Genomic DNA, 22,641 nt, shown 5'->3' with positions numbered 1-22,641 from the left:
GGAGAAGAAGGTGGCCGGCGACGCGAGGCGGTGGCGGCGGCATCGACGGAGGCGGCGGAGGTAGGGTTGGAGAGGGATAGGGAGGCTGGGAAGTCCTCCAAGAAGAGTTAACAATAAACTCAATTCTTGAATAATGACTGCCTACGGTTTCTTGAAACAATGGCCTATACATATAGGCCTTGGAGGAAAGAGAAAATACAATTTAATGACAAGAAATTAAAGACGAGAGACGTGCTTCGTGTCACATCAAGGGGCAGTTGTTGGTCTGCCGTTGGCGACGTGTCATGATGCGCGAACGGGCGTGCGTGCGTGGGGACGTGCATGATGCGGGAGTGTTGACTTCGTCCGATGACGGTGGTGGTGTGTCTGTAGCGGCGGCATTGACTTCAGTTGAGGGTTGGCGGACTGTCCGTAGCGGCGGTGTTGACTTCGGTTGACGCTGGTGGCGCGTCCAATGTCGATGCGTTGGCATCCTCTCCATCAGAAATATTTACAAGTTATCCAAAACCGATGAGCGAGAGGAAGTTGAAGCGAGAGCAAGAGCGCTTCTTAGAGCCTTGGGGCCTTTCAGGAACGGTAGGCGAGATACCAGTAGATTAATAAGTTAATTTTATTTCCAAGTTATGAACTTAGGGTTCATAAGACAAATCATTTTCTGTCCTAAGTCATAAGAGAAATAAAAGGACGAAAACCGGCCCAAATCACCCGAACATCCTTGTTGCGCGACACATCTTCCCGTTTTTTCTGTAATTCACTACACTCCTAACGAGTTATCTGAGAAAAGTTGGCGTATTATTTTTCCCATCTTTCTTTTTATTTGAATTTCATTCTTTTTTATACTAACCACATAACGGTTGTACACTAGCGCCTTGTGTATGCTCTGCTAGTAAACTCATGCCTTTCATCCACCTGTAAACTCGTGCCTTGCAGCTGCTCGAAAACTAGCCCCATGCAGCCGCTCGTAAACTTGCGCCTTGCATCCGCTCGTAAATTCGCGCCTTGCATCCGCTCGTAAACTCGCGCCTTGCATCCGCTCGTAAACTCGCGCCTCGCATCCGCTCGTAAACTCGCCCCTTGTAGTCGCTCGTAAACTTGCCCCTTGCAGCCGCTCATAAACTCGCGCCTTGCATCCGCTTGTACACTAGCCCCTTGCATCCACGCGTAAACTAGCCCCTTGCATCTGCTCTTAAACTAGCCCTTTGAATTCAGCCGTAAACTCGCGCCTTGCATCCGCTCGTAAACTTGTGCCTTGCATCCGGTCGTAAACTAGCCCCTTGCAGCTGCTCGTAAACTTGCGCCTTGCATCCGCGCATAAACTAGCCCCTTGCATCCGCTCGTAAACTCGCGCCTTGTATCCGCTCGTAAACTCGCGCCTTGCCTCCGCTCGTAAACTCGCGCCTTGCATCCTCTCGTAAACTCGCGCCATGCATCCGCTCGTAAACTCGCGCCTTGCGTCCGCTCATAAACTCGTGCCTTGCATCCGCTCACAAGCTCACATCTTGCACCAGCTTGTAAACTCGCGCCTAGCAGCCGCTCGTAAATAAGCCCCGTGCATCCACTCATAACCTCGCGCCTTGCATCCGCCCGTAAGCTCGCGCCTTCCCTCATAAACTAGAGCCTGTTCTTAAACTCGCGCCTCACACCCCCTCTAGTGCTTGGGCTGCTGTTTCCGAACCAATGGCTGCCTTATCGGATGGACGGTGGGCGAACAGATGAGTACACCAAGAGATAAACGATGAAACTTGGTCATTGTGAATAAACTTCTGCTCATTTCTCACAAATGAGAACGAACCAGAGAGGGGAAATTCATAAAACGGGGAAAGTTAAATTTTTACAAAGTTGCACGCGTCCAGGCACCCACGGGCTATGCACACAACCAGAGATTGTGCCCAGAAGATCGAGAGCGAAAAAGAAGCAAGAAAATCAGTCCCCAACGCTCTTCTCCGACGACACGTCGCCGCCTCCCTCCGTCTCCGAAGCTACGTCCTCTTCGTTCGGCTTCATCTCGTTGCTGCCGTCGTTGGGGTTCGCGTCAGGCCCAGAGACGGTCTCCAGAGCCCGCAACCTCCGGCGAAGATCCGCCAACTCCGTCTCCATCAAGAACAGCCGCTCCTTCAACGTCAGATTCTCCTCTTCCAGCTGCGCGATGTGGGCATCTTGATCGTCCACCCTGTGCTCCAAAAGATAAGGGTATACCATTTCGAACCTGCTCAGATCGTGATCGAGTCGGCGCTCCACCTCCGCGTGCTCCTCCACGTCGCTCTCGCTGGACCCGTCGTCCGCTTCGTCGTCCTCGTCCCCCGTTGGCGACCGCAGCCTGATCAGCCCCTTCATGGATCCGTACCCGTCAACGCCCCACTCCTCCTTCGCCATGTCCCCGAGCTGCTCCCTCGAGGGATGTATGGTGGGTGTCGGGAGAGTCGCCGGAGTCACCGGGCAGGGAGAAATCGTCGTGGTGATTCCGCCTGATTTCTTGGCCCGCATGATGAACGAGGTCGTGTTTCGAGGCGCGTAAGGGGCGAATCTGGCGAACTTCTTCTTAGGGTAGAATCTACGCGCCTTGGCGCGATTCTGGGATTGCAGCTCGGTAAGCCTCGGCGGCATGTATCCCGCTGCCGGCGCCTTCTTCCACTTGTCCTGCGCCTTCCGCGATTTCCAGTTGCTCCAATTCGGCTTCCTCTGATTCCCAAACGCCATCGCCTCGTCCATTGGAGGGGTAGGGATCGGCGGCTGCCACATTCCGAAGTTCCGATTCATCATCTGAGACGGATCGTTCATCGGATTCGGTCGTCGGAATCAAGAATAAAACCCTAATTAATCTCGCCCTAATCCCCCTATTTTCCACTTGCAACGCCTTCGATGCTCCGCGATCGGAAGAAAATTGACAATAAACAACTTCGATCCCCTCGGCTATGGCTCTGAACCAGATCTCTAAATTAATCCTCGCGCCTCCGATCGGATATCACGAACGAAGAAAGGAGCGGACGAACACAACCCCTCCACAGAAAGAAAGAGAGAGAGAAGAAGATAGAGTAACGACGAAAAACGCCGGAGGGGTATTTATAGAGGGAGAGGGATAAGATGGACGGTTAGATTTTCCTTCCTAGGATTTAACGGTCCAGATTGGAGCTTTTCCCTCGCCGGGAAATCCTTACTAATGACTAACTTATTGTTTTACAAGTTACTCATAAGTACAAAATTATAATAAAGACCCTGTATTCGAAATAAATTTCTGGTATCGGATATAGAGCTTTACTGTTTACCCGATATGGGATTTGAAGTCAACGGCTTATCGTTTTTGATTGATCGGAAATCGTAGCGATTTGTAGAATTTCTGCGCGGAATTAGCTGCAGCAATTGGAACTATGATCGAAGTTTGGGGATTGTAGATCGCGGCGACCGGAATTGGAAGTTGAGAAGATGAATGGCGAAGGGATTTCTCAACGTTTGTATGGTGATTACGGATTTGGGAACGACGACAGGAGGCTCGCCTTCTCTCGACAAGATTCCTTCCGGAGTGCTGAATCCTTGACTCCGACGCATTCTGGATCGTATGATTACGGCAGTCCTTTGCTTGTCCGGAATAGTTCAAGCATTAGCATTCCTCCGGGCATGTTTCCGGGTGTTGAAATCGACAGATCAACCTGTGTTGTCAGTGTAATTAGGGCTATTATGTCTGGAAATCGACTCATGAAGCGTCTGTCTTTGATGATCTTTCTTAATGTGGCGTATTCGGCTACGGAACTGGTGATTGGGCTCCTTACCGGTCGAGTCGGTAAGTTAATTTGGATCGCTGTTTCGGTTGGTGCCCTCGTTTTCCATATGTCGATTTGAATTGCATCAAACTGCTAGATTTCAAAAGTCTGTGCAAATGTGGTTGTCTATTTTTGGAATCTCCGATCTAGATTTTCCACTTTTTGATCTTTCACTATGACTAGTACAATTTTTCCTTCAAATTTTCTGTTAACCTGTTCTTAATATTTTCCTGTTATTAAGGCTTCAGAGAGGTCTGTGTTAACCTTCTCTGTGAAGATCTTACGTGGTTTCATCATTCAGTCGTAAATATGTTTGAAAACCCACCAAAATGATGCTTCTTCGACCTGGGTTTGCACCTTTTTTTTGGAATCTAGTTAACAAATTAATTGTACATGAAGAGTAAACTAACTGTTTTACTACTCACAAGGAGCCCGTCTAGGTTGAAGAACCCATTCTCCAGCAGTCCCCTTGAGGAGATATCGTTATACATATACAATTTAAACTTGTTTTAAGGCAATCTGTTGCAACGATATTTTTTTACCGCTGAATGTCGCCGAATGTTCAGTTGAAGGCTTCGCACAAAAAGCAGGATCTGGCCTCCAAGAATTACAATGTACAACGATGAGTTTTGACAGATGATATCATATGACGAAGTAACAATCGAGTTCGATATCATCTTGTTTGTTCATTTTTTTTTGAAATTATATATGTCTCTCCTGCTGGTTACTACGGCTCCTCGTTAAGATATGAAGGGGGAATAAGTTGCCTTAGGTGACATTTGATCCCTGTAATAGATCAAGAGCATAGGTCTCTGTAATAGAAAGATCAAGATCATGCTTCTGTTGATCTTTGGCATAGGTCTCGTTTTGATCACTTAGCTGACAACTTATTTAAAAATAGCACCCAGACTATGTCACGGACCGCAAAATATTGTTGTGAGAATTTTTGGGGGCACATCTTTTGAGATCAAACTTAACTGAGTTCGCAGACGTCTTAAACCACAGATGGGGTTCTTCAGATATCGTTTACTTGAATCTCTCTAGTCTCATCCTTCATAATGAAAAAATGTGGGCCGAATGACTGAGAAACCTATAACAGAGGACGTCTTATTAATGGAAAAATTGCATGGGCATGCTCGACAGGATGAATAATTCAGGTGTTCTATGTTCCAGTTTAATAAGGGAACTGAATAAGAGAGGAAATTTGACTATTTTCAGGGTTTCGATTAGGGGTCGGCAAATCGGTCGGGATGGTCATATGATCCATCCGATCCGACTCGATGGTCAGTGGGATCAGACCCACATTCGATCCAATCATCTAAGGGCTCTGTTAATCAGGTTGGATCAGCCAGATGAAGCCTAGATGATCATGAATAGGGTCCAGTGATCGATAGAATCTTTTCTGATAATGGATCTGAGCCAGTTGCAGAACCCTGGTCGCTGTAGGAGTTTATTTTGGGTATGAAAATGGAGTCTTGAGTAGAGTACCGCCCCTCGATTTCAAGGCTATAGACAAGTCTAGAGGGCTTTTGAACGTTTGCAGATGTCACTTGAGCAATCTCGGCCGAATGAATCCCATGGTTTACTTCCAGATTTACTTCTCTGTAGTCTTCACTTTTGTTAATCTATTTATTATATTGGAAAATCTTGTTTGACTGATGTGGCTCTGCAGGATTGGTTTCTGATGCATTTCATTTGACGTTTGGTTGCGGCCTTCTCTCGTTCTCTCTCGTTGCGATGGCTATGTCATCCAAGAAATCTGATACATCTTACACTTATGGGTAAGAAACACGATGGTTTACTGCACGATCGTTCTATTGTTGTATTTTTTTAAATGATTGTCGGAGAAATTTCAAAGTTAGATTCTTATTACAAATTTTTTTCTTGTAGCCTATGTCATTAACAGGTTTATATCCAACAATAGGTTCATCTATGTTATGTGGAAAATATAATTGTGTCATTTCCCATGAATCTGCTCCAGTAATCTGATTTCATCATCTTGTTTCTGAAGGATTGTCCCCCAAGATATTGTCTGACACGAACCTGGATCTAGGCTCGTATCAGAAGGGGGGTAGAGGACGAGGCGAGGTAGAAGTTCCCAGGGTAGAGAGGTGAAACGGGAAGGATCCGAGAGGAGACCGGGCAGAGGGGGTAGGGATCGGCCGAGGACGAGCCGCCTGAAGACGCGGTGAGGTAGAGACGATCACGAGGGCTGGGGATCATTGAAGGAGAGAGGGAGACAAGACCTAGACGAGGAGAGGGGAGACAAGAACACTACTTCATTCTTCTTCTTCTTGGCTGCCCTCCGAAAGGGAGGACATCCCTATTTAAAGGAAATACAATGATAGCTAAATGACTGAAATGCCCCTGTGGGCTTACATGACGAAACTACCCCCTAGGATCCTATCATTGTTTTTGGAATAAATCGATTGAACTCTAATATTGGGGAAAGATGAATGTCTTCTTTCATTTCTAGTAGGGATATCCATGAACATCCCTCTTATTTTTCTATCTGTTTCCACAGTTTCTTGTCATATGAATTGCGTAATAAGTTTATGCTATCGGGACTACCGTACGAGAGAGCTTGATCTCGTCGTTGCTCTGTATTTTCAGATACAAGAGGCTGGATGCCTTGGCCGCCTTTACCAATGCTGTAAGAGTCCTTTTCCTAGTCTTTTAGGAATTAGTTGGTGAAAAATAAAAAAATAAACTTTAACCTGTATTTAGAGTGCACGAAGGACCAGTGCCCAAATTGTAAATTCATCAATAGGAGGATATGCACCTGATCTTTAACTAATATGGCCCTTTACCGTTAATCCATTTTTTTAGTAACTCATTGCACAGCCTTATTTTACCGTGAATCTTTTTTTCCGTTTAATTTTTATTTATTTATGAAGTCCTGACATCTCTGTAGCTTTATCTCTAGGCAGCTTTTTCTAGTGTTTCTGGCCTTTTCCTTGTCCGTGGAAGCCCTCCATGTCTTTACTCACTACGAATCAGAACACAAGTCAGTAACACCATCCACTAGATCAACCATGAAATATTTTTGTTAGAAATTGGCATATCATTCTGGACTTAAATTATAACTGGTATGCAGGCACTACTTGGTGGTCTCAGCAGTGACTAATCTTCTCGTAAACTTACTTGGAGTGTGGTTCTTTCGAGGATATGCACGCATTCATCTGAGTAAGCTATCTTTTTATTACTTTCTTCCATCTTCTTCTTCCACTATTTTTTTATGCCGACATCAACTATGGTTCCTTAGGTGGCTTTTTAAAACTTTAATTTTTCGTTAGCTTTATTTTCCGTTCTGTAGCTTATAGGAATGCGGAAGACATGAACCACCACTCGGTGTTTCTCCATGTCCTTGCTGATTCCATACGAAGGTATTTTTTATATTCCATCTCTTTTTGAGTACCGTCTCCCTTGAAATCTACCGAAGCTGAACTGATACCTCTAATAAATTAAAAACCAGTGCAGGCTTGCTTCTGGCATCATGGTTTCTGACGCTCGGGTAAAAATTTTAAAACTATTTTATTTTTATCTTATTTTATTTTTTTTATATTGCTTATTTTCAATTTATTATTATTTAATTTATGTTATCATTTTATTTTATTATTATCATTTTATTTTAACATTTTTTATTTGATTAATTTTGTATTTTTAATTCTTCCAAAGATCTACTACTGATCTCAGGCCTCTAAGCTTGCATAAATCAAGTCATCAAATTAACCTTATTATAGGCTGGTTAGATTGATCTTAGCATAGTGATTCTTAATCGTTTCCATTCAATCAAATAAATATGTTTACTGGATTAAATTAAATTAGTATTGAAAGTTTCCACATTGTTCTTCTTTTTTCAGAGTGGAGAATGCAGAAGTATTGTGCCTGGGATTGGTCTCTATCGCCATCTTCATGGTGGCGATTCCGCTTTTTAGGTCAACAGGGTCAACGCTTCTCCAAGCAGCTCCCACCAAGGTGCCATCCTCCGCCTTTAACAAATGCTGGAGACAAGTAAGTCAAAATTGCACATATTCCTCGAAAATTCATAATTCTATGCAATAAAATCATCACATTTCTTGGTGTTTTCAGATTTCTGCTCTGGAGGATGTTCTAGAGGTCTCTAGAGCGCGCTTCTGGGAATTGGTTCCTGGCCATGTTGTTGGGTCCCTCTCTATATTGGTGAATTTTTTATAAAATTTAAAAATACTTTTACTTCTCGCATTCTAATCTCAACTCCTGCGGTAGCAAGCCTCACAGTTAAGCTTTTCTTCAGCTAAAGGAGGGGGCTGAAGAACTCCCGGTTCTTCGTTATGCTCAAAGCTTGTATGCTGAGCTGGGAATCCAAGACTTGACCATTGAGGCGCTGCGCTGAGAGGCAGGAGTACTTCTACCCAAAGGGGTAAGTTTACTGTATTTTATCCGAGTATCAACATAATCGTGTTATTTGTTTTCCTACTTTTAAGAGACAATAATCATTTTCCTACTAATTTGTTATTTTCAGAGGGATGTGATCGTTAGATGGACTTGGTTCCCTTGGGCCTTGTTTTTTCATCTATCAATAGTCTCTATCTGGAGTTGAGAATAATTACCCAAGGGGGGGACAATAATCTTGTATACAAAACGTTGATAAATTCGATGATGAAAGACAAAGCTATATAATATAACGTTTGACTTTTTGTGTGGAATCATTATGATGACACTGCAAAGTTACTGGGTGATTTTGCTGAGCAAATGCTCCAATGGTTATTATACTTCATTTGTGTCACATTTGAGTTAAATTTCCTTATAACGATGATGGGCTTTATCTTGACACAACTGAAGATAACATGACCATATATTCATCTTTGAGTTTATGCTATACTACAGTCTATGCAAGTAAGGTAGTTATTAGCTTGGTCAAAGGATAACTAGTCAGCTGGTTATGCAGTTTCTAGATCCATTTAATTTTCAGATTCGGGTTCCTTATTGTTCACCATCTCAATCCACGAATATCTAATTCTATTCCTTGCATTTTCCTCCACTTAAACACAACTTTTAAATTACCTAGCCTCTTAAGCCTAGCGATTTATCCGTGGCACTCACTATCTACTCCAGTTAGTGAGTAGATAATACTAAAGTGCATTGTAAGAATTTCAAGTTATCTTTCTCAAGAACCTAAACAACACCCTAATAATTGAATCCTCAAATAGAGTGATTTCCGGGTAATGAATGAGACTAAGAGACTTAGGTCAGTGATAGTTCTAATTTAGGTATTTGTTTTGAGCTTAAGTTGAGCGGTGTCTATGGAAAATCAAAAAAAATATGTGCACAAAGGAGTTAATAGTGATGTATACATAACGACATACAAATGTGAGGAACCTGTATTATATGCAATCTCAGTTGCAAATTAAGTGGCTTTTTCTTGATGCCAAGATTGAGTGAAATTGCTCCTACACATTTGTCATTGATTTGTTTGATATCTAAGTTCTCTCAGTGCATGATATAGTTTACTTTACATTGGAATCATTTTAAATAAACAATAAATTCCTGAACTTATACAGCTACATTTAAAAATTCTCTTCATTGATTTATAATGAAATAATATTTTATTTTATGAAAATTTACTCAAATTAAAAACCTTGTAAAATCTATTAGACCAATTTTAGAATTACTAATTAGTATTGTTATGGCTGGTGTATAAGGACGTATCCCACGGGAAATAGTTATTATGGATGAATCAGAATTACTAAAGAGTAAGGAAGTCGAAAAAACCTTGAATGAGATGTGAAAAGTATGTTCCTAATCTTTGTATTAAAAGATATTGACACAAAACATGGAATGAAATATATTTTCTTTGAGTTATGAAACAATGGATGCGTAGTGGACAGATAAATTTAATAACGCAGAAATTAACAGAGAAATCTAATAATCAGTGCAACTGTTCAATTTTTAATCAACCATGTTGCTTAGATCCAAGTATCTTCGAAGTTTTAAATCAATATTATATCCAATCAAATTTGTTAATGATTTCTATCATCTCTGTTCTCTTACCCTTTCTCAATTTTTTAAATACCTGATTTTGAAAGATTTATATCATTTTTCAATATTCATTCCAGTGAATGGTATTCATATATCAATTTATAGCTCAGTATATTTCTATCCCTTTATTTATTTATTTCTCTGAATGTTAATATTCCTTTAAATTTTGGTATAAAAATTTCAGAAATTGAAATTCTCTCATAGTCCCCTCTCAGACAATTGCACATACAATTTACAATCCTAGTATTTTCAACTATTAAAAGGGCCACAAACCTCTAAAGCCAATATCCAAAATTCTCTATTTTGTCAACTTGATTTATCCTTCATGCGTAAAAATGTTTTACATATTTGAAAGTATCACAGTTAAATTTCATGATTTATCTATCAAATTAACTCTATCTTTTTAGTCTCATGGCAAAAACTAATCTCTCTAATCTCACAAGATAATTCACAAATTATTTATTAAATATGCAGAAAAAATAATTTAAATTAAATAAAAAGTATTATTTTACATTATTTAACTCTCAAGTTTTGTCATTTATTGATGGTCCCAAATTTCTCACTAAAATTTCATTCAATTATACCCTCTTAAAGTATCAAACTATATTGCCTTAATAGATACATTTAATATCTAAGAAAGTGAAAATTATGTATTATTTAAAATTTACAGATTTTTCCATAAATTTTATGCATTCTATTATCTAATAATCCCTTCAAATCAGGCTTCTTTTATGTGAGACATACATTCACTCCACGACGGCAAATCAAAAGAAAATTAATGGTTAATGAAGACATGTACGGTGAATTTCACTCAAAATGCCATCTTAGTCCTTATATTCTCGCTCAATGTTCCTTGATAATGTTGCTCGTTTTGTTCACATTTATGGGCTAGAGGAACGTATTGAAAATGCCAAACCTACGTGCTTAAGAATATGTGAACTTTGTGAACTTGGTCTTGTGTTTCATGTACCTATAATGTTTGTGGTTGATTATAAAATACAGACATCATGGAATAAGACCTGAGAAATCCCTTTTCATCAAACCACCTTGGGGATGCGATTGTTGCTTGAAGATCATGCAAATTAATATCTAAATAGGTAAAATACTTTATCCGTATTTGATCTATGTTTTCACACTTTTCTCAATGATTCAACAGTCAACCCACTTGGCTTTGTGAATTATGTTTTAAAGATATCTTAGGCCTCAACTTACAATCATTTTGTCTCCTATTCCTTGAAAGGTTTTGTCAATAAACATGAATCTTATCCATGTGTCATTTGACGTATATATCACCTAGAAGCATACATATTTAATAATTCATTTTGTGTAGTTTAAAGGGTGTATCCAGATTAATCTATCATTACCTTTGAAAAATTAATAATTCAATTTGATGGGTTAATCTATTGTTGATATCGTAATGGCTGGTATTTCCTGGATAGTGGGTCATGACTAGGGAAGTAGGGCAGCAGGTTCTGAGACCATGTATGGACTCCACGTCTCATGCTTATGACCAGGTGTTAGGCCCCTAACTAGGCGGCATTCCTTGCCCAGAGGCCTGCGTGCTTATTGGGAAGGTTTGTCTGCATTTTTGGCTCACGACATTTTAAGGACTGAGTCATAATGGATAGTGATATCCAAATACCTTATCTATTAGGCCATTGCCACTGTCAGTGGTGATTCACGGCAGACTGCGCACGTGCCCGTCCACGCCCCAAGCGGGACGGATCAGGTACGGTGCTTGCTCTGCTGGGCGCGCGGGCTGATCGGCATGTGCGCGTGCGCACCAAAGCCAAGCGCCACGCACGGGCGCTAGCGCTATGCGCCAGTGCCAAGCGCTGCGCGAGAGCGGGAAGTGCTGCGCGCGGGTGCGAGTGCAGCGCGCGAAGTTGTGCTGGATGCCGCACAGCGGCCGCGCGGGCAGCGCACGCATTGCATGTGCGGGGCGCGCGGTAGGGAGACATCCCGCCAGGAGACTACGGCAACTGGCGCACAGAGAGCGCCGAGACGGCACAGCGGGCGCGCAGCGCTCCTGCGAGTAGTGCTGGGCGCGCAGCGCCCAGCTCGGGGGCGTCGAATGCGACTGCGTCGCGCAGACTGCGCGCTAGAGTGTTGACATGGGTGCCGGTGGCGTGTGTGATCGTCAGTCCCGCGGGCGCACGGCGCCCGACCCGGCGCGCTTGTGTAGTGGCAGAGCGGGCGCGCGCGCGCGGAGTGGCGGCCCTGAGGCGGTGTGGCGACATTACCTCGACGCAAGGCGCCTCATCTCGTTCCTTGTAACACCCCTCGTCTTCCCCCATGTAATCTTGATGTACTCTTTAAGATATCAATGCAATGAACCTATTCACTGACGGTGCCTAGCACCAACATCTCCTCTAACCCCTTTCAAGCGATCTTAAGCAATTGCACAAGCTTCTGCTGCAAGAGATCAAGGCTGCTCAGTGTTCTGCTCCAAGCACTGAGGCCGGCACACGCCAATTCCGAGCAAGAAACCTAGCTTGAGATTTGACCATGTGACACCAGGTGGTAGGCCCCTAACTAGGCTACTTCCCTACCCAGAGGCCTGAGTGCTTATTAGGAGGGCGTTTTCGTGTTTTGACTCACGATACTTAATGAATGAGTCCTATTTAGTGCGATGCTGCATCGCACAAAGGGTGGTGATGCCCAACCATGATCTTTCAGGCCATTGCCCATGTAGTGGCAACACAAAATGGATGGTGCGCGTGCCCATTGGTGCTCTGCGTGGCGGATATGGGTGACCTGCGCACATTGGAATGCGCGGGCTGGCAGGAGCATGTGTGCCTCTACGACAAGCACCGCGTTCGCGGGACACGCATGCTGAGCGGCGGTGCCACGGTGCGACGCACGGAGCTGTGCAGGGAGTTGCGCTGCTGCGCGCGGGCACTATGCAGATCGCGTGTGCGGGGCACGGAGTGGGACACATCCCCCCTAGAGACTAAGGCATTGGCGTACAATGAGCACCAAGATGACTTGGGGTGAATGGCGCCCCCCCGTTAGCGCTAGGTGCACGACGCTGAGCACGGCGGCGCTTGAACAGACTGAGCGAAAGGTGTTGGCGTGGGTGTTGTGGCGTGTGTGATCGCCCAAGGCTGGGGTGGCGTGGAAGATCGATTGATATTATGTGGCCGTCAAGCCAATCACATTACTAGTGAATAAAATATTTACGTTCATTTATTCTGGTGTGATGTTTATGATGAAGTCCATGAATACATGTAATGACTTAGTGAGTTATGATGAGATCATAATACAGTGATCACTAGTCTTTAAACATGTATTCTAAATATTCCTATTAGATGGATAGTCAAGACAGACATCGAATTATCTGGATAATATAGCACTAGTTGATCATAGTTATACAATAAGTATAGCTGATCCTGTGGCTATTAGTGTGGCGACACTAAGGACAGATAGTGGGTGCTCTTTGGAGAAAGAGTTCACTAAATTGATCCGTACGAATCCCTGAATGGTATTATACCTAAACATCAATCAAGTTAATTCAAGTCACGTTGTATAAGTGATCCATTGACCTGAGACACCAATGACATTTCGTTAGTGGACGACTACATTTTGACTATGACTTACGAGCCTCTAATCATGGGATTCAAATAAGTTATAGATCGGATGTAGTAAGAAGCTTATGGAGATGATTGAGTGGTCAAGATGTGATTGTCCGCCCTCTGTATTAGAGGAGATTGAATCAAGGAGGATGATGCAGAAAAATCCCTGGCTAGGGTAGTGAGGATATTGAAGAAGGCGTTCTCCAATGATCCCCATTACGCATAAGCACTAATCGAATGACAGATTAGGGTTTGATGATAAACCATACCCTAAGTCGTTTGAGAGTTTCACGCGAATGATAGATCGATTATATATATACGGTAATCGAAGATGGTAAAGGTTTCATGAGAGATTTCGAGACTACTCGGTATCTTCTAGAGCACAAGGTGTAGCTTGGCACCCCACGTGCTGGAAACTTAACATATCGATTGGGTTAAATCGATCTTTATTTAATTAATCTATATGTTGATGTAGTTAATTAATAAGGTTGGTCCAAAAATGTTATTGGGCCACTAAAGTCATTAATTTGAATGATACATGGGCCTATAGGGTCACATGCATAATGTCATAAGGGCATTGTGGATATATTTTACTTTGTAGGGTTTTTGAGAAAAACCTTAAATGAAATATAAAGAGAGAAAGGGGCCTCATTTTAAGCACCCATGAAAGCCTGATTTGAGAGCCCCTCCCTTTCTCCATTCTATTTTCCACTCATCCAAGGGAGATTGTCTTCATGGTGGGGAGATCTTATAGTTTTTCAAGAAGAATCAAAGAAGAAGACATGGAGATCCAAGAGCCGAGTGATCGCGTTGAAACTTCTAGAGGCTGGACGTGTGAATGGCTTCAGAACGATCTCGGAGCGGCTGAGTCAAGGGTGGAACGAGTTCCCCACGAGGTACATTCAATGTTTCGTTTTAAAGATCGATTATGAATAGATCAACATGCTTCCGCATCCATGGAAACATATTTTCCATGGACGAACCAAGGCACCAAACCCAACATGATTGCCATGCCCACGAGCGTGCAGCGCCCGGGATGGGGGCACGCGTGTAGTGGCGGTGCCGGCGGGCACACGGGCGGGGATGCAAGCCTCAAGGCGCGGAGGCGCCCCTACTAAGGCGCACAACGATTTGTCTCGTTACTTCGGTATCAACCTTGGTCTTCCCCATGTAATACTTATCATGACTATGTAACCCTTTGATGATATCAAAGCAATGACCCTTTTCCTCGACGGGACCACATTCCCACCCTCTCCTCTAACCCCTTTTATGGTGTTCTGCTCCAAGCACCGAGGCCGACACGTGCCAGATTCGAGAGATTGACATAGCTCGGGATTTGACCGTGTGACTCTGGGGCATAGGTATTTTCTAAGTGAATTTGGAGTAAAAATAGAATAATTAATCCCCTAGCCCAAAATAATCTCAAAAACTTCACTCATATCCATTTGAAACAGGTCTTATGACTTGATAAATCTATTTGGGACTCCTAAAAATCCAAGAAAATCATATTGAATTGTGTAAAGTTACAGAATAATATGTAACTCCATTTCATGCATAAAAATAACTAAATAATAATATTTAAATGAAAAAAGATATTAAACTTCATGCATGAATGTTATAAATGTGTCTAAAATAAATCTAATGGATACAATGGCGATAAAATATACTCATATTATCATATCATTTACCCACCCTTGCACAAGCGAATGCACTGACCATTTCACCAACAAGCATTGGAGTGTTTTTATAGGGATTAGCATAAATATTTTAATCCACATGCCAATGGCTGAAAAACATGTCCTTTGTGGGGGTTTAACTGTGAAAGGGTCATATTTGGACATCTTTGTACTCAGCTCTATATATTTTGAATCATTAAAATGTCTTTTAAGGGATAGACTTATGTATTTAATCCACATGTAAATGACTGAAAAACAAGTCCTTTGTGGTGGTTTAATAGTGCAAGGGTCATATTTTGAGACCTCCTGTGTGTTGAGTTTCTATTTATTATTATGAATCACCTAGATATTCATCAAACTTCCTCATGTGAACACACTTTATGCATAATCTTACCATGTTAATCACAATCAGAATGAAAATATTTTAATTTTTAGTTGTTTCAGTCACATCCCAGAGATAATAATAGGAAGCTTAAAATAATGAATTAAAGTGGTAAAAGCCCCAATTTCTTTTGGGGTTTAAGTGTTTATCCTTCATTTAAAAGCTCCCCGCCACATAAAGCTGGACAACGCTTATCAGTTATCACAACGTAGTCGCTGCCATCGATTCCCTTCCGCCATTGCCGAGCTCTCGATTCTTCGTTCGTCGCTGTATTTCGTAGCCAGATCTAGAAATCTTTCAACTTTTGACTTGGGCAACATCTGGGCTGCAGTGGAATTCCGGAAATCTGCACTGACTTTCCCAAGTGTCTTCATCCGAGCGCGAATCTCATCGACCGGATCCCGCCCATTTGATTCTAATCCACGGTCCAACTCTCAGGTTTCGGCGTTAGATCAACTCTGATATCTTTCCTGAATTTAAATTGCTCTTTATTGCTTGGTGAAAGCCCTCACTCTTTTTTTCAAATTGAAATTCACTATTTTCGGTCTGTTTTAAAATGTGTATTTTTACCCGACGCTGTCGCAATTTCCCGTTTGTTATCCAAATCCGAATACTTGAGGGCTGTCCACGTTTGACGTATACTGTCATCATTCGTCTTAAGGCGATGAAAAATGGATCAGAAGAAGAAATCGGTTCCTATTGATACCTCCATTTTTGTAGTAATGAAGTTAGATTCCATATATGTACACGAATCATTGTTGTTCTGAAGCTTACCCAAACGCATATCGGAGACCTCACCATATTAGGAAGATCGATTAGATGAATATTTATTTGATCTGCGAAGGGGTCAAAGCTGAAGTTGGCATAAGTCGCGAAGCCAATTATTGCTATCTAAGTATGCCACTTGATCTTGAGCGAGGTTTCTGCGACTAGGATATGGTCAGATGATCTTAAATGGGTGGTAGCATGCCCTCAGATGGTACACGGCTCTTCTAGAGGCCTTCTCTTTGTCCTCTTCCTCTCGGTGGGATTCCAAAGCGAAGATGAAGAAGATTAATAATCATCGACTTGAAGAATGGTCTAGTGGCTAAGGAGTGACTTATATTCATGAAATATTCTCTTTTCTCGTTGTATCTTTGCTGATCAGATGTCATGACTTTCCCATAGACTATTAAAATACAATGTGATTCTAAGTTTCTGTTTACTTGCTTAACTCATTCTCTCTTATTGATCTCAAGTGCACGTGGTTCTCACGGGTCAGTGAGAAGAAATCGCATTGTAGGCCCGAAAATGATTGAAAGTGTAGTCGGCGAATGGTATTATTGGACTGATCCTTTAGGTGGGTATGTTCTTCAGTTTAGATAATGAAACCATTCCATTACTGCCAACCCACAGAAATGCCACCTCTCCGAGATATACAGTTTATGCCTGAAGGATTGTGATAGAAACTTTTATGTTGGGCCCGTAAAAAGATAAATGGTTGAAATAGATGGAATCTGGGTATTACAGATATTTAGACCGTTAACATTCTCTCTTGAGGTCTATCCTTGATTTTTGTTTTTAGACAATTTTTTCTGATCTTTTTTGTGCATGAAATCGCATACAAGTGAAGAAGGGTCAACGGATTCACACGTAACTATAGTTCCGGATCGTCCCAGACGTGGACGAAGGACGGGATGGGACGAAGGACGTCCAATAATCTCAAGACGGTTTTTCGTCCTGTCCAGTCCTCCCGGACGAATTTTCGTCCCGAACGAAAATTACCCATTTTATATTTTTAGTATATTAATATGGATTTTTTCAAGTTTTTTAGGGAATTACTGAGGAGATAGAACGCAAATGGACATATCTACAATTATTTCTGAGTGGCGGCCATTTGCACACACGTAAAAATACATGGACTTTGATGCAAATTGTCATTTCAAGGCCACGTGGCAACATCTCAACTGTGGGATGTGAATCTGGCGGTTTTTCGTCCAGTTTCGTCAGTCCATCGTCTGAGACCTCCGGGCGGACGGTTTTTTTGCCCCATGGGACGAAAATCGTCCCGTTCGGTGGTCCCAGGATGAATTTTCGTCCCAAAATTCGTCCGTATCCTCGGACGGGACATTTTTTTCATACCGGGACAAAAAAATCGTCCCATCCACGTCCGTGCACTATACACATAACGCCTTCAATTATCGTGAAACAGTGATGCATGAGTTTCAAGACGAGCAGGATACTCTCTGTTCTCTAACTTGTTTACAATATATGAGTTCCAAAATCAAGATAACAGGTTCAGATGACAGAAAAACCAAAAGCCTGTATATCTTCTAGCCCTATTTAGTGGTATTATTAGGTCTCAAAATGGCTGAAAAAAATAGGGCCCATCTCACTCTCTATTGATCACTCAATTCTAAATTTCTTCATACTGGCTCGTTTCCCATTTTTCTTCCCCGCAGTAAAAAGACATCTATCTTGGTAAAGGACAAACGTAATGCTACTTTTGTGTGAAAGCAAACTGAAAGTAGAGTTTTCGATGAATCAGAAGCGTTTCAACCTCATCGTTTTGTAGTCATGAATTGAGAGGGAGGAGGAGGTTGGTGAGAGGTGTGGTAGCCAAGAAACCTCCCCCGATTGGTTGCATCTTCCCCATCTATGTCTTTTTGTACCAGGATCCTCCTCCCATCTATTTGATTTCCGTTTTTCCCCATCTTCCCCCTTTCTCTTTTCAGGGTTAGCCGTGAATGGATATTTCATCTGTGCCATTTAGGCGATGTGAATATGGATTGGTTGAACTGAGAAGAGCTTCACTATTCTGCTTATCAGGCCCTCAAAGGATTCCAAGCCGCTTTCGTCCACGTTCTTTTCCTGCCGGTAAGTTCTAGTATGTTTTATCATGTTCGCCATTCCTTCCAATCTTAATGCTTTTTTTACCCTTCCGATGGATTCTAGGGCTTGGAATCACCATACCCTCCAGAGTCCAGCTGGTCCAGTGCACTATGAGGTCATATAGGTTGTCAGAGCTGGGAAATGCTGAGATTAATGACCTTAAGGCTCGTCCTCGCATCGATTTCTCATCCATTTTCAGTGTGGTGGGTCTCTTCGATCTCCGAAGAAAAACCATGATCCTTTTTCAAGGGGTCACCTTATATCTCATCCGAATGCATTTTTGGGAGGAGTTTGAATGAAATCATAATGTAATTTGTTGATTTTGTTGTGAGCTAGGTCAATCCCATTGTCGAAGATGTCCGGCACCGTGGAGATGCTGCTGTTATGGAGTAAGTTTTCTCTCTTACATTGGATACGGTTTAGAATTTCCGATAATGGTTTTGGGTTTATGGTTTTTGGTTTGGGGGTTTTTGTTTTAGAGTGTAGTCTTCTGCTCTTTTCTTAGTCAAAGAATGAATAGAAAAAAACATGCTAGATTTCTCGGATGGACACCTTGTCATTTGCTCTGATAACCTTATCGGAACTATTCTTCTGTCCTCTCTTTATCCTCAGTTATACTGCACGCTTTGACAAGGTGGTTGTAGACAAGATTGTTGAGCGTGTTGCCGATCTTCCTGACCCAGAGGTATGGAAGGAGAAAGGTGATTCATTGAAATAATAAGAGAGCTGTTTTCAAAATCTTTGGCCATTGACCTTGTTTACCCTGAGATGTAGCTTGATCCAGCCGTAAAGGAGGCATTTGATGTTGCATACGACAATATATATGCGTTCCATGCGGCTCAGAAAACTCCAGAGCAGACCATCGAGAACATGAAGGTGAGTGCTGCAATGCTGGCCTCAAGAGTCTCATCATGAAAATCATCATATCATTGTGGTGGCCTGAGACAGGGTGTTAAATGCAAAAGAGTGGCGAGATGCATTTCTTCAGTCGGCCTCTATGTCCCTGGTGGCACAGCAGTTCTACCCTCCACCGCTTTGATGCTTGCCGTGGTATGTGGATGCACATTTGATCAGTTAAAACCTAAAAAAACCCCTAAACCCTAAATCCTTGAACCCTAAACCCTAAGCCCAAACCCTAAATCTACAATCCTAGAAGTCTTATTAACGTAGACTCTAAATCCTTGACCCTAAACCTTAAATCCAAAACACTAAACCATTAACCTCACGACATAAACCATAACTTCAAAACCTCTTCTGTCCTGTATGATGATTTGAATGGTCCGTCTATCCTGAAATGCTGACCTATATCTTCCCTTTTCCATGCAAGCCAGCCTGCACAGATTGCAGGATGCAAAACTGTGGTTCTTGCAACTCCGCCAGGTCAGAATGGGAGCATCTGCAAGGTACTCGTTTTCATTTTAGATGAATAGCTTTGTTTCACTTAGAAATGACGCCAAGATCTTCATTTATTTATTGGTTTCCTTCAGGAGGTATTGTACTGTGCGAAAAAAGCTGGAGTGACTCATATTCTCAAGGCGGGAGGAGCACAGGTCTGTAATCTGCCGTCTCCATTTCTATTTCATAGGATGTCTGACTCAGTTCCGGATTTGGGTTTTATTTTTGATCTATCACAGGCCATTTCAGCGATGGCTTGGGGAACGTCGTCCTGTCCCAAGGTCTGTTGCCTTTTTAGATACATGGATTGAAATGGGTTCATGCTGTTTTAGCCAAAACAAGAAGTTTGAAACACAGTCTGTTAATTCCTTCATCATGTAACGGCTCTGATATTTGTCAGGTGGAGAAAATATTCGGACCTGGAAATCAGTATGTGACGGCAGCAAAGATGATCCTCCAGGTTGGCTAAATTTCTTCTAACGTCCTTGTCTCGTGTGATTGAGTTATTTAGATTGTTACGGTTTAGGGGGCATCAAAAGTAAAATCTGGTTAATTCCATCATCCTTGCAGAACAGTGAAGCTATGGTCTCAATAGACATGCCTGCGGGGCCTTCTGAAGTTCTTGTCATCGCTGACAAGCATGCCAATCCTGTTCACATTGCCGCAGACTTGCTCTCTCAGGTTTCCTCTAATCTCACACTCTCCTCCATTCCAGTGGTTTTACTCTGTTCTCTCTCGCTCTGTCTCCCCATCTGTTCTATTCTATTGCTTTATTATGTCTTGATTATGTTTTACTTTAATTCTCTTACTCTCTTCATTGCTCCCATTGCGTCTTTCTACTGCTGGTTTTACTCTACATCTTCTTTCTCATGTCTTTATTTCTGGTAATAACCTATTCGACCTCAATTTCTCTTACAATGGTTCTGCCCTTTCTTCATTCACTCTTCATTATGTCTTCTTTCTTCCCCCAGACGGATTTACTTTATTGGCCAGTTTTGATCCCAAACTTGTCTCTCGCACATATTACTTTTTCCCTCTCTCATTGGTTCTGCTCCATTGCTCACTGTGTCTTCCCTCCATTTCTCATAACGTTTCTCTCTCATTTCTTCTTGTATCAATGTTGGTTCTGCCTTGTTCCCTCACTTCCCCTGGGCCTCTCCTCCTCCCCCCCTCTATTGCCGTCCGGCTCTGCTCTTTTGGATCTTTCCCTCTAATCCCTCACACAAACAATCTCTTTTCTGTTGGTGTTTGTAGGCTGAGCACGGTCCAGATAGTCAGGTGGTTTTGGTGATTGCTGGGGACGGAACAGATGTCAACGCGATAGAGGAAGAGATTGAACGGCAACGCAAGAGCCTGCCAAGAGGAGAACTGGCTCTTAAGGCTCTGGGCCACAGCTTTATCGTTTTTGCCAAGGACATGTTCGAGGTCCGTTGTTCCTCCCATCTTGGCCTCTCTCTTCCTTCATCTTATTCCTGCCCTTCAAAACTTGCAGGCCATCGCGTTCTCTAACTTGTACGCTCCTGAGCATCTCATCATCAATGTCAAGGACGCAGACCAATGGGAGCAGCATGTCGATAATGCTGGTACCTCTCTCTCTCTATCTCATGTGCCTTAGTAGATTATCAAATTGTAAGGCAGTTTATGATTTCTCGTCCTAGAAAAAAAGAATGTTCCTGTCTCTTTTTCCCAATCGATATTTCACAGTGGCTTAAAAACTTGAGATTCTTTTGATTTTCTTGGAATCTGTACATAAATACACGTTTTTGTCTTTCTTTTTCTTTCTTCTGTTTGATTTCGTCTATATTGTTTCTAATGATTCAGAAACCTTCATAACATTTTCTCCAAAGTGATTTGATTAGCATTTCATCAGATCTCCCAAAGTCAACCTTGTTTGTTAAAAGAGCAGATTCTGCGTTGTGTATACTTTTTATTGAGACATTCGGTCACCAAAGCAAAGAAAGCTCCCATCCCACAATCCCACCAACCGTCTCTCTCCCTTGCTCTGTGTGTCTCCCTCTCTGTGTGTTTCTGTCTGTCTGTCTGTTTGTCTATGTCTCTCTCTCTCTGTGTCTCTGTCTGTATGTCCATCTGTCTCTGTCTGTCTCTTTGTGTCTGTTTGCCTCTCTTTTTCTCTCTCTAGCCCTCTGTTTTCAGCAGATTCTAATGAATGGCAGTTTGGTAACCCGGTCTACCTCATGGCATGCAAGTAATCTATGTTGGTTGGTGATGGTGGTGCATGATCAGGGTCTGTGTTCATGGGGGAGTGGACACCGGAGAGCGTGGGGGACTATGCCAGCGGGACAAACCATGTGCTACCGACGTATGGGTATGCAAGGATGTATGGCGGGGTGGCGCTCGACTCCTTTGTCAAGTACATGACAGTGCAGTCGCTGACAGCAGACGGGCTGCGCCAGCTTGGCCCCCATGTGGCCAAGATGGCTGAGGTGGAAGGCCTTGAAGCCCACCGTCGCGCCGTCACCCTTCGCCTTCGTGACATCCCCCCTGTCAATTCTGGCAGCTGAAAATCTATCTGTCTCTTTCTCTTGTCAGATAAATCGGGTGAGAGATTTTGGTTCTATTGAGAGTATTGGATCCCTGCTTTTTTTATGCTCATTCTGGGTGCATGTGCTACTTGTCCATCTGAAACGCTGATGTAGTATACTGGACTTCAATCTTTTTGGCATCACTCTCTTTGTCTCCATCTCTCTGCCAGCAAATCTAATGTGAGAGATTTTAGTTCTTTTCAGGTTTATGAAAGAGATAAATCCGAGGATTTTTTGCTCATTCTCTGATTTATGGTATATTTATATCATTTTAATGCCAGCCTCTCTTTCTCTATATTTCTGGTAAAGTTGAAAATTTTGATATATTTTCAAGATTATGAGGGAAATGGATTGGTATGTTTCTAAGCATATTTCCTCTGGATTGGTACTGCTTTTGCATCTGAAATGTCTAGACAATGCACT

General features: G+C 42.6%; 3 protein-coding genes across 5 annotated transcripts; 2 read left to right on the top strand and 1 right to left on the bottom strand.

The window, feature by feature from the left end:
- Positions 1 to 1,729: 1,729 nt before the first annotated feature.
- On the bottom strand, positions 1,730 to 3,028 carry LOC144712002 (PRLI-interacting factor). The gene has a single exon (XM_078586178.1). It carries the CDS (start codon positions 2,776 to 2,778, stop codon positions 1,924 to 1,926), a length of 855 nt encoding a protein of 284 aa, XP_078442304.1. The 5' UTR covers positions 2,779 to 3,028; the 3' UTR covers positions 1,730 to 1,923.
- A 238-nt stretch (positions 3,029 to 3,266) lies between these two features.
- On the top strand, positions 3,267 to 8,443 carry LOC144712195 (Cation efflux family protein). Of its 2 annotated transcripts, XM_078586398.1 has the most exons (11): positions 3,270 to 3,775; positions 5,428 to 5,536; positions 6,369 to 6,408; positions 6,686 to 6,762; positions 6,853 to 6,941; positions 7,072 to 7,141; positions 7,231 to 7,269; positions 7,619 to 7,769; positions 7,848 to 7,937; positions 8,032 to 8,157; positions 8,260 to 8,443. In XM_078586398.1, the coding sequence occupies exons 1-10, from the start codon at positions 3,421 to 3,423 to the stop codon at positions 8,128 to 8,130; spliced, it is 1,119 nt and encodes a 372-aa protein (XP_078442524.1). In that variant the 5' UTR covers positions 3,270 to 3,420; the 3' UTR covers positions 8,131 to 8,157; positions 8,260 to 8,443. The 2 variants fall into 2 exon arrangements, 1 of the variants encoding a protein (XP_078442524.1); XR_013583748.1 differs by lacking the exons at positions 8,032 to 8,157; positions 8,260 to 8,443 and having other exon boundaries at positions 3,267 to 3,775; positions 7,236 to 7,269.
- A 7,147-nt stretch (positions 8,444 to 15,590) lies between these two features.
- HDH (histidinol dehydrogenase) lies at positions 15,591 to 22,361 on the top strand. Of its 2 annotated transcripts, none has more exons than XM_078586127.1 (15): positions 15,591 to 15,847; positions 18,218 to 18,265; positions 18,344 to 18,483; positions 18,617 to 18,669; positions 18,893 to 18,965; positions 19,055 to 19,156; positions 19,229 to 19,330; positions 19,612 to 19,683; positions 19,768 to 19,830; positions 19,915 to 19,956; positions 20,076 to 20,135; positions 20,246 to 20,356; positions 20,930 to 21,100; positions 21,168 to 21,258; positions 21,920 to 22,361. In XM_078586127.1, exons 3-15 carry the CDS (start codon positions 18,391 to 18,393, stop codon positions 22,195 to 22,197), a joined length of 1,311 nt encoding a protein of 436 aa, XP_078442253.1. In that variant the 5' UTR covers positions 15,591 to 15,847; positions 18,218 to 18,265; positions 18,344 to 18,390; the 3' UTR covers positions 22,198 to 22,361. The 2 variants fall into 2 exon arrangements, with proteins under 2 accessions (XP_078442253.1, XP_078442252.1); XM_078586126.1 differs by having other exon boundaries at positions 18,124 to 18,265.
- Positions 22,362 to 22,641: the final 280 nt, after the last annotated feature.

Source organism: Wolffia australiana, chromosome 14, assembly GCF_029677425.1.
Source record: "Wolffia australiana isolate 7733 chromosome 14, ASM2967742v1".
Lineage (NCBI taxonomy): Eukaryota > Viridiplantae > Streptophyta > Magnoliopsida > Alismatales > Araceae > Wolffia > Wolffia australiana.
This window is presented reverse-complemented; position numbering and strand designations above follow the sequence as displayed.